Source organism: Prunus dulcis, chromosome 1 (assembly GCF_902201215.1).
Source record: "Prunus dulcis chromosome 1, ALMONDv2, whole genome shotgun sequence".
Taxonomy (NCBI): domain Eukaryota; kingdom Viridiplantae; phylum Streptophyta; class Magnoliopsida; order Rosales; family Rosaceae; genus Prunus; species Prunus dulcis.
Window position 1 is genome coordinate 36,864,277 of NC_047650.1, and position 11,315 is coordinate 36,875,591.

The 11,315-nt window shown below is 40.5% G+C and overlaps 3 protein-coding genes across 3 annotated transcripts; all 3 read left to right on the forward strand.

Moving 5' to 3' along the window:
- The first annotated feature begins 1,572 nt into the window (after window positions 1–1,572).
- On the forward strand, window positions 1,573–3,755 carry LOC117615315 (flotillin-like protein 4). The gene is made up of 2 exons (XM_034344380.1): window positions 1,573–2,499; window positions 3,252–3,755. The coding sequence occupies exons 1-2, from the start codon at window positions 1,573–1,575 to the stop codon at window positions 3,753–3,755; spliced, it is 1,431 nt and encodes a 476-aa protein (XP_034200271.1).
- Window positions 3,756–5,473: 1,718 nt separating this feature from the next.
- Window positions 5,474–7,183, forward strand: LOC117627057 (flotillin-like protein 4). The gene is made up of 2 exons (XM_034358948.1): window positions 5,474–6,414; window positions 6,548–7,183. The coding sequence occupies exons 1-2, from the start codon at window positions 5,488–5,490 to the stop codon at window positions 7,067–7,069; spliced, it is 1,449 nt and encodes a 482-aa protein (XP_034214839.1). The 5' UTR covers window positions 5,474–5,487; the 3' UTR covers window positions 7,070–7,183.
- Window positions 7,184–9,287: 2,104 nt separating this feature from the next.
- LOC117619351 (flotillin-like protein 3) lies at window positions 9,288–11,283 on the forward strand. The gene is made up of 2 exons (XM_034349283.1): window positions 9,288–10,277; window positions 10,708–11,283. The coding sequence occupies exons 1-2, from the start codon at window positions 9,348–9,350 to the stop codon at window positions 11,281–11,283; spliced, it is 1,506 nt and encodes a 501-aa protein (XP_034205174.1). The 5' UTR covers window positions 9,288–9,347.
- The last annotated feature ends 32 nt before the right edge of the window (window positions 11,284–11,315 follow it).

Genomic DNA, 11,315 nt, shown 5'->3' on the forward strand with positions numbered 1-11,315 from the left:
ATGCTGCTCATGCCATGATCCCAATAAGAGAAAGTGGCCTCAACATGTTTCCTATGGTCTTTGTGTATTACCTACCTTGTGGCCTTTGTCCTCCAAGTGTTAACAGTATCTATGAAAATTGAATCCTTGCCAATTTTTGCACCATAAAACTGTACATTTCGGGGTTATTGAGTTCAAATATTTGCCATATTGGTCATAAAATGACTGCTTGAGGTCCATTTAGTAATGTTTTCGTTTTTTAATTTATTATAATTTTCTGTTAGAGATATATAAAGGAAATATATGGGAGAAAAGGAGTGATGAAGGAGGAAGGGTGATGGGAGGGAGGAAGAAAATGTGGATGGAATGGTACACAAAATGAAAACTAAAATTGAAAACCAATTAAGTTGTTTTCATTTTCTAGTTTTTGTTTAATTCATACTCATTTCTTTCTCCCTCATCCTCACCATTCTTCATCCCTCTTTTCCAACATGTATTTTCTCTTTGATTCTCTTTAATTTTAAGTTGTTTTCGTTTTCTACTACTTGCATCCTCCTGGAAATCTCCGTGTGGTTTCTTGTTGGAAGAAACTGATGAAAGTCCAGAAGTCTTGCTAATATATGAAAAGGATCTCTATATGTGGATTGTAAATTCGTGATAATGAGGAGCTCTTACTTTTATTCATTAGTCTCTTGAGTACGTTATCAAGCAGCTCCGGAAAATGAAGTGCATTTGCTAGTGATTTGTGAAAAGTACATATTTGAAGCTTTTGAGCTGCAAGTGGCACTACAAAAAAAAGTGGCAATAGTCACCATTATTTGGGGACATTTGATGACTAAACCTTCAGTCACCAAATGTCACCAAATAATGGTGATTGTTAGCACATTTTTTTTTTATTTTTTATTTTTATAATGTGGTAGCTAAGCACCAAGCTGCTTCTTCTTCTTGTTGTTTTTTTTTCGGCTTCCTCCATATAAAAGCAATATTTAAGAAGGAAGAATAAAAAAAAGGAATTATGGGCGTACGGGTAAGCCCGTGCCCCTATCATTTTTCTTCACTTAAAAATTTGCAAGTATTTTTAGGTTGAGAGACAAAACTATATCGGCCAGCTTTCCTAGGCCGTACATATCATGCGATATCAAATCCCAATTGTTGGCCGTATATAAATGAAGAAATAATTCATCAAACTATGCCAAATTTGCTAATTGGATTGATTGATGATCGGTACAGCCAGATTTGTATGGCTTACTTGTGACATAAGAAACCCACCAATCAACCCTCGTTGACATTTCAGGCAGACATTAAAAAATATATTTATAATATTTCCTTTTATAACAAAAAACAATTGAGTAGGAGCATCACAAGCTGGCGTGTATTTCTCGAAAACAAGGAACAAGGGCAAGTACCATGCAATTTCCACCGTTATTTTTGTCATTGACAATATCAAGCATATTTGTATAACATGTACGTAAGGGCCAAACAATCATGTTTCGTGGCGGACACTATGCCACTCTCAGTGTGTGTATATATGTATACATACATGTAAACTGGTCTTCAATATATCAAAAAACAAGTACCAAACAAGAAGCAAGCATGTATAGAGTAGCAAGCCCTTCAGAATATCTGGTGATCACCGGGGCCGGGATCGACGACATAAAGCTGGCAAAGAAGGGATGGATCCTCCCCGGACAATCTTACATCATCTTTGACATGTCCCCCGTCAACTATACCTTCGAAGTCCAAGCCATGAGCATCGAGAAGCTTCCCTTCATGCTCCCGGCCGTCTTCACTATCGGCCCCCGCATCGACGACATGCCCAGTCTCCACAAGTACGCCAAGCTCATTTCTCTCCACGACAAGCTCTCCACCCACGTCAAAGAGCTTGTCCAGGGCATCATCGAGGGTGAGACGCGTGTCCTCTCTGCCTCGATGACCATGGAGGAGGTGTTTAGGGGGACCAAAGAGTTTAAGCAAGAGGTGTTTGAGAAGGTTCAGTTGGAACTGAATCAGTTCGGGCTTTTGATATATAACGCAAACGTCAAACAGTTGGTGGATGTTCCTGGACATGAGTATTTTAGTTACTTGGGGCAGAAGACACAGATGGAGGCGGCCAATCAGGCTAAAGTTGATGTGGCGGAGGCGAGGAAGAAAGGAAAGATAGGGTCCAAGGAGAGGGAGGGGTTGACGCTGCAGAATGCCGCGAAGATTGATGCAGAAACAAAAATATATGCCACGAAGAGGGCCGGGGAGGGGATGATGGCGGAGATAAAGGTGAAAGCAGAGGTGAAGGTGTATGAGAATGTGAGGGAGGCTGAGGTGGCCGAGGCGAATGCTGAGCTGGCAAAGAAGAAGGCCAAGTGGGGGAAGGAGGCGCATGTGGCGGAGGTGGAGGCCGTGAAGGCTGTGGCGTTGAGGGATGCGGAGCTGCAGACGGAGGTGGAGAGGATGAATGCCTTGACTAGGACGGAGAAGCTTAAGGCTGAGTTTTTGAGTAAGGCCAACGTTGAGTATGAGACAAAGGTACGTACGTGACTATAACGTGGGTAGCTTTCTTTTCGTGTTTTGTTTTTTTGGGAAAAATGATGTTGCTCATGATTTTTACTAATCATATTATGTGGTATCTGACCAATTAGCTCTTAGTTTGGAGAAATTTTTGTATGTTCGGGGTACACTATATGGTTGGTGTACCATCTAATTCACATACGACATGTGGATATGTGGACATGTTTTATTTTTATGTCCTATATGTATGTTATACAATATTTCCACATGTTCCATGTGTATTGGATAGTACACCAGCCATGTGATGTACCCGGAACATACAAAAATTACTTCTTAATTTGTACTTTTCTTTCAAAAGTGCTAGTAGATTCTATATTTAAATATATGATCATTTTCTTATTGATAAAAGAAAACTTTCATCAGTGTGAATCATAATAATTATCTATACTAACCATAATCATGATTATAATCTTTGTATATTCTTTAGTATATACTCTTGAATATTTTAGTATGTAAATATAAAATCTTTGTTCTCTCAATCTAGGTATACTTAAGTTTTTACTAAAAAAATATGATCAATATATATGATGCTTTGGTACATATTATAGGTTAGAAAACAAGCTTTATATTTTGTTTGGGAAGTTCCCAAAACATGAAATTTTAGATGACTTGCTTTCTAGCTCGTTTTTGTATAAAGGTTAAGGATAATTGTTTATCAAGGCAATGCATGATATCAATGCTTTATCTAACACCAGTGTTCACAAACAAAGGTACAAGAAGCAAATTGGGAGTTATACAACAAACAAAAGGCCGCGGAAGCAATTCTTTACCTGAGGGAGAAAGAGGCTGAGGCACAGAAGGCAATTGCAGAGGCAGAATTGTATGCTTGTCAACAAGTTGCAGATGGAGAATTTTATGCCAAGAAAAAAGAGGCTGAGGGCCTCATGGCCCTTGGACAAGCCCAAGGTGCCTATCTATGCAATCTTTGGGACGCAGTTGGAGGCAACTATGCAGCCATGAGGGATTTCATGATGATCAACGGCAGCATATTTCCAGAAATTGCTAAGATTAACGCTGATGCCGTGTGTGGACTTCAACCCAAAATCAGCATTTGGACTAATGGAGGCGGAGAGGGCGGCAGAAATGGGGCCATGAAGGAGGTTGCTGGAGTTTACAAGATGTTGCCACCATTGTTCAAGACAGTTCATGATCAAACTGGAATGCTGCCACCGGCTTGGATGGGCACCTTGCCAAATTCTGGTTCTAACAACTAGTACTCTCAATTGAGTTCGAGAGTGTCGCTATCTGAACTAGCCATTTTGTGTATCATGTCTTTAAGTACATGTGAGACTAACATAAGTGTGAACAATGTCTTGTATGGGTATATGTATAGCCAAATTTAAATTGCCATTGTAGTGCAGCCAAAATTGTACCAGACCAGCTAGGCTGGTGTCATGCTGCTCTTCACATTTGAGGATTTGGTTGGCATAATATGGAATCTAATTGGAGTCATGTCAATAAGAGACAGCAGTGACCTCAACATGTTGAATTCTTGCCAATGTTTGTACCTTAAAACTGTATATGAGCGGGATAAGTAGTAAATATTTCTTTTTAGTTGGTACATATTTATGTGAACGTTTCAGGTTATTTGAGTTTGTAAAATGACTGCCTGAGGGCCTGTTTGGAAACCTTTTTGTTTTCCATTTTCTGAATTTTTTAAATTTATTTTAAATTTAGTTTTTGCTTTTTTAGGGTTAGAGATAGGGAGGAAATATATAAATAAAGGTACGGATGAAGGAGGAAGGGTGGGTGTGAGGGAGGTGGAATCAATTGTGCATGCATCAAATGCTATACTTCAAATGAAAACTACTAAAACTAAGTGCCCGTTTGATAACCATTTCAATTTTAGTTTTCAATTTTTAATTTTTAATTTTTGTGCTAGAGTATAGAGAAAAAATAGGGAGAATGGAAGTGAGAATGAGAGTGGAGATGAGATTGAGAGGGTAGATGAAAGGGGAGGATGGGAGGGAGAAGTAACAAAAGTGAAAAACAAAATTAAAAACTGAAATCTATTTGAAATTGTTTTCACTTTTGTTACTCTCCTCCTTCCCATCCTCCCTTCCCATCCTCTCTCTCAATCTCATCCTCACTCTCATTCTCACTCTCATTTTCCTTTATACTCTAGCACAAAAAATATGAAAACTACAATCTAAAACCTAAAATTAAAATGGTTATCAAATGGGCCATAATCATATGTTCTAGCTTTTGTTTCATTCATACTCCTTTTCTCCCCCATCTTTCTTTTCTTCCGTGCATTTTCTCTGTAATTCTAAAAGAAAAAAACAAGCTACTTCAAAAGACGAAAAATGTTGGCAAACCTTTATACCTCCCGCTGGCACTTTCCGTCTTCTTGGAAGAAACTGATGTGAATGTCAACAAGTCTTGCTCGCTAATATGAAAAGGATTGAGTGCAAGCAATCTGTCCTCGTGAACATGTCTATTTTTCTATAAAATATTTACAACTAGTTTGAGTTGGGAGACAAAACTGTTGGCCAGCTTTCCTAGGCCGTGTATATATATATATATATATGAAATATTTCGTCGGCAACTATGCCAAATTTGCTAATTGCGATTGATCGAAAGAGTCCGATTTGCAGTCTCAGATTTGTCTGGACACCCAAATTAATGTACATAATTAACAAGTCGTATGATACTCAAACGCATTTCAAGCCGACAAAGAAAGAAAAAACTATAATATCGCCTTTGATAGCGGATAACAAGGAACAAGGGAAAGCAACACGCACCATGCCATTTCCATCGAAGAGCAATCCAATTTTCTCATTGAAAATATCAAGAGATTTGTGAAACATGTACGAAAGGGCCAAAGAGAAAGTTTGTTCCAAACAATTATGTTGCGTGGAGGACACGCCACTAAGTATATATAGTTATAAACTGCTTTTCAATATCACAAAACAATTAGGGGGAACAAAAAGAAAGCAAGCAAGCATGTATAAAGTAGCAAGCCCATCAGAATATCTGGTGATCACCGGCGTTGGGATTGAGGACATAAGGCTTGCAAAGAAGGGATGGATCCTCCCCGGACAATCCTACATCATCTTCGACATGTCCCCCGTCAACTACACCTTCGAAGTCCAAGCCATGAGCTCCGAGAAGCTCCCCTTCATGCTCCCCGCCGTCTTCACCATCGGCCCCCGCATCGACGACATGCCCAGCCTCCACAAGTACGCCAAGCTCATCTCTCGCCACGACAAGCTCTCTACCCACGTCAAAGAGCTTGTCCAGGGCATCATCGAGGGGGAGACGCGTGTCCTCGCTGCCTCGATGACCATGGAGGAGGTGTTTAAGGGGACCAAAGAGTTTAAGCAAGAGGTGTTTGGGAAGGTTCAGTTGGAATTGAATCAGTTCGGGCTTTTGATATATAACGCAAACGTCAAACAGTTGGTGGATGTTCCTGGACATGAGTATTTTAGTTACTTGGGGCAGAAGACACAGATGGAGGCGGCCAATCAGGCTAAAGTTGACGTGGCAGAGGCGAGGAAGAAGGGGGAGATAGGGTCCAAGGAGAGGGAGGGGTTAACGCTGCAGAATGCCTCCAAGATTGATGCAGAAACAAAAATATATGCCACGAGGAGGGTAGGGGAGGGGAGGATGGCAGAGATAAAGGTGAAAGCGGAGGTGAAGGTGTATGAGAACGTGAGGGAGGCTGAGGTGGCGGAGGCAAATGCTGAGCTGGCGAAGAAGAAGGCCGGGTGGGCGAAGGAGGCGCAGGTGGCGGAGGTGGAGGCCGCGAAGGCAGTGGCGTTGAGGGATGCGGAGCTGCAGAAGGAGGTGGAGAGGATGAATGCCTTGACTATCACGGAGAAGCTTAAAGCTGAGTTCTTGAGTAAGGCCAGTGTCGAGTATGAAACAAAGGTATAATTTGTTTTGTTTCTTTCTCTTTTCCTTTTTGGAAAAAGTATTGAATAATTATAATAAAAATAAATTAAGTTGTTAAATTAATATTGTGCATTATATCATCTAACATGATCAGTGTTAATAAACAAAGGTACAAGAGGCAAATTGGGAGTTATACATAAAACAAAAAGCCGCGGAAGCTATTCTTTACCAAAGGGAGAAGGAGGCCGAGGCACAGAAGGCAATTGCTGAGGCAGAATTATATGCTCGTCAACAAGTTGCAGATGGAGAATTTTATGCAAAGAAAAAAGAGGCTGAGGGTCTGATGGCCCTTGGACAAGCCCAAGGTGCATATCTACGCACTCTTTTGGACGCCGTTGGCGGCAACTATGCAGCCATGAGGGACTTCATGATGATCAAAAGCGGCATGTTTCAAGAAATTGCTAAGATCAATGCTGAGGCCGTGCGTGGACTTCAACCCAAAATCAGCATTTGGACAAATGGAGGCGGAGAGGGCGGGGATGGCGGCCATGGAGCTATGAAGGAGGTGGCTGAGGTTTACAAGATGTTGCCACCATTGTTCAAGACAGTTCATGAACAAACTGGAATGCTGCCACCTGCTTGGATGGGCACTTTGTCCGATTCTCATTCTACCAACTCGGCTCTTAATTGAGTTAGAGTTAATTCTAGACACCAAACGTGGCCTTGCTTAAAACTTTGTTCTATGTATTTAGTTCTACTTTGACATGTATGTGTTTAGGGGCAAAACTGTTAGCCATAGTGGAAGCCTTTGGGAAGAGTTGGGAAACAAAACTGTTGTTGGCTGTCTAATAACAAATTTATAAGATCAAATCCCAAATTATAAGAAATTTATAAGAAACAAAACATGCCTGTGTTTGCCGTGCATAATAAATTTATAAGACCAAATCCCAATTGTTGTCTGTATGCAAATGCTCGCAAACATATGGCCATGTCCTGTACAATGATACATTATATAGGAATGAACAAATCAAATGTCGTTGACAATTTCAAGCCGATAACAGAAAGGGGAAACAATCCCTTGAATTACTGAATCCAAAAACTCGCTACTAGAAAACCTCATTATAAGACACTAGTACTAATACACTTGTGGCCTATATTCCTGTTAGTCATAGACAACCCGTGGCTACGAGTTGGATACAAACCACGTGATATACTGCGATAGAAGCGGGTTATATGTATTTAATTTAATGTACTCTCTAGTTGGTTGTGGGGCCTTGGGCTTAGAACACTAGATGTGTTTTGAGGACATTTCCTATTGCGAGGGGTAATAGCATACTAAATTCACACACACTATACGAATGCTAGGACTCAAATTCAGGACCTTGCCTGAGGGAGTAAATACTTTACACCACTACACTAGTGAGTACTTTGCTAAACACTAGATGTGTTTAAGTACTCTCTAGTAGTACTATTTTGACATCTATAAATGAGTTCGAGACTTGAAGGATGAAATCCCAATTGTCATGTTTATTAATCCAGAATTGGAATCAAAATAAGGAGTTGAATTCCTATTACAGATACTCATGTTTTTACTTCATATGGAGGAATCAAAATGCGAGTGGTATCCACACAAAATCATGAATTCAACTCCTGATTTTGAGGAATTGGATTATGGGTGGGAGGTAGTATTCTAATTTATGGACAACTAACTCATTAGAAATCCATATTTATTTACCCATTATATCCTTATACAATTTTTAAAATTCCAAATTTGCCATCTACTTTAACCTAACAACGAGGACATTTTAGTAATCAATTTAGTTTCAATCCCAATTCATGTGAATTTAGTAAACAACTTATAAGGAATTAGCACCACTCATACCCCAATTCCATATGGTTTAGTAAACAACTTCAATAGCAATCTAGAATCTAACTCTCCTCAATCCAATTTAATTCCTTCTAATCTGATTATGGATTAGTAAACATGCCAAAATGAATTTACTCGAATAATCAGAATTAATGTGCCAAAATTTGATTATTCGATTTATTTCTACAACCAGGTTTTGCAATCCCGTTCTCCTGGTCCACGAGGACCAAGGAGTTTCTTGGTAATCCAACGGTGGATAAGAGTCTAAACGATAAATTAAGTTTATAGTTTTGAATGTCAATATTTTTGGGGAAATAATTTTTAAAGCAATTTTTCAAAAAGAAAACTAAAAGACTTTAGCATCAAAAGTAGTACGCCTCCCAAGTTGATAGAAATTTTCTCCATCAATTCTCTTATCGAAGGGTTTAGAGTCTTTCGTTTCTCTTCTTCAACCGTAACAATTTTTCTCCATTTACAACCCTTTGAAAAGTACGACATTTATTTCTCTAATATGTATTTTTGGCATCCTTATTTCCTGTTTGAAAATTGCTTTAAAGATTTTTTACCTAAAAATATTGTCATTAAAGCTATAAACTGAGTTTATTGTTTAGACTCCTATCCACCGTTGGATTTAATCCAATGACAGTTGCCCAAGAGACTCCTTGGTCGCCCTGGACAAGGAGAACGGTACTGCCAGGTTTTGAAGGTTTCCTGTTCCCATGCACATGATTATCAGGTTTTGATGATATAGGAATCCATAAATCAAATACATTGTTGACAATTTCAAGCCGTAAAAAATGGAGTAAAAGAAGTTGGATGTGACAGGAACACCTTGTAATATGTCGACGTGGTATTACAAGTCTCCCATTATTAATGTCCAAATTCTTATCCTAAACTAATTGAACCTTAATTGTAGCCCTAGTACAAATTTAACTCTGATTGTCCAAGATCTCAATCACTGATTCATATATATATATATATATATATACGAGTATTATTTTTTCATCTCTCTCGTAGCTTTTTTTTTTGTTCAACATCTCTCATATCAAAACCCTAATATCTACTGCTGTCTACAAACAAGAGAAACACAGAAGAACCAACCATGTGGTACAGAGTTGCGAAAGCTTCAGAGTATCTAGTGATCACCGGGGCAGGGATCGACGACATAAAGCTTGCAAAGAAGGCATGGATCCTCCCCGGACAATCCCACACCGTCTTCGACTTGTCCCCAGTCAACTACACCTTCGAAGTCCAAGCCATGAGCTCTGAGAAGCTCCCCTTCGTCCTCCCCGCTGTCTTCACCATCGGCCCCCGCGAGGACGACATGCCCAGCCTCCATAAATACGCCAAGCTCCTTTGCAGCCACGACATGGCCTCCAACCACGTCCAAGAGCTCGTCCAGGGCATCATCGAGGGCGAGACGCGGGTCCTGGCTGCCTCGATGACAATGGAGGACGTGTTCAAGGGGACCAAAGAGTTTAAGCAAGAGGTTTTTGATAAGGTTCAGTTGGAGCTGAACCAATTCGGGCTTCTGATATACAATGCGAATGTGAAACAGTTGGTGGACGTCCCGGGGCATGAGTATTTTAGTTACTTGGGGCAGAAGATACAGATGGAGGCGGCGAACAAGGCCAGGGTTGACGTGGCAGAGGCGAAGAAGAAAGGGGAGATAGGGTCCAAAGAGAGGGAGGGAATGACCCTGCAGAACGCGGCGAAGATTAATGCGGAGACTAAGATCTATGCGACGAAGAGGGAAGGAGAGGGGAAGAAGGAGGAGATAAAGGTGAAGTCGGAGGTGAAGGTGTATGAGAACATGAGAGAGGCTGAGGTGGCGGAGGCGAATGCTGAGCTGGCGAAGAAGAAGGCCGTGTGGACTAAGGAGGCGAAGGTGGCGGAGGTGGAGGCAGCGAAGGCTGTGGCGTTGAGGGATGCGGAGCTACAACAGGAGGTGGAGAAGATGCATGCCTTGTCTAAGACAGAGAAGCTTAAGGCAGATCTCTTGAGTGAGGCCACTGTTGAGTATGAAACCAAGGTACGTCTTGTACTTGTCCTTTTTCTTTCCTTTCTTTTGAAAATATAAAATTGAATGCATATATAAAAATTGAGTAGGTTGGTGATCTGTATGAAACAAAATTAGTGTTACATTGATCATAGAAAAATATATTATGTGACAGTTGATGTATTTACTATATATCGAGTGAATCACAATCACTATTAACCCTAATAAATTATGTTGCAAGTACGAACATGATCAATCGATGATTAGTAAATGTGGTTGATATTGTAGAATTAGTTCATGTTATTAATCTGTTTGCTTGTGTTGGATTGCAATATTCATTGACTTATAATCAATACATGCATGTACGAAACAAAAGTCTGAATCTAATGCTGTTGGATAATTATGTATTAATTAGTATAATGCTTGCTTTTTCTAACATATATTTATATATTCATGAACAAAGAAACTAGAGGCAGATGGAGCGTTGTTCCAAAAACAAAAGGCAGCAGAGGCAGAGCTTTTTACCAAGAAACTAGAGGCTGAAGCACGACTCTATGCCAAGAAACTAGAGGCTGAGGCACAAAAGGCAATTGCAGAGACCCAACTTTATGCCAAGAAACAAGAGGCCGAGGCACAGAAGGCAATCGCAGAGGCACAACTTTATGCCAAGAAACTCGAGGCCGAGGGGCTCATGGCTCTTGGGCAGGCTGAAGGTGCATATCTTCGCAGTCTTCTGGAAGCAGTTGGAGGCAACTACAATGCCACCAGGGACTTCATGATGCTCAAGAATGGCACGTTTCAAGAAATTGCTAAGATTAATGCCGAGGCTGTGAGGGAACTTAAACCCAACATTAGCGTTTGGAATCATGGCAGCGGTGACGGCGGTGCCAACGGGGCCTTCAAGGAGGTTGCTGGAGTTTACAAGATGTTGCCACCATTGTTGAAGACAGTTCATGAACAAACTGGCATGTTGCCTCCGTCCTGGATGGGCACTTTGTCCAATTCTCCTTCTACCAACTCGACTCTCGATAGCACCTAAATTCTCGATTAATCTAAATTCTACATTTTTGT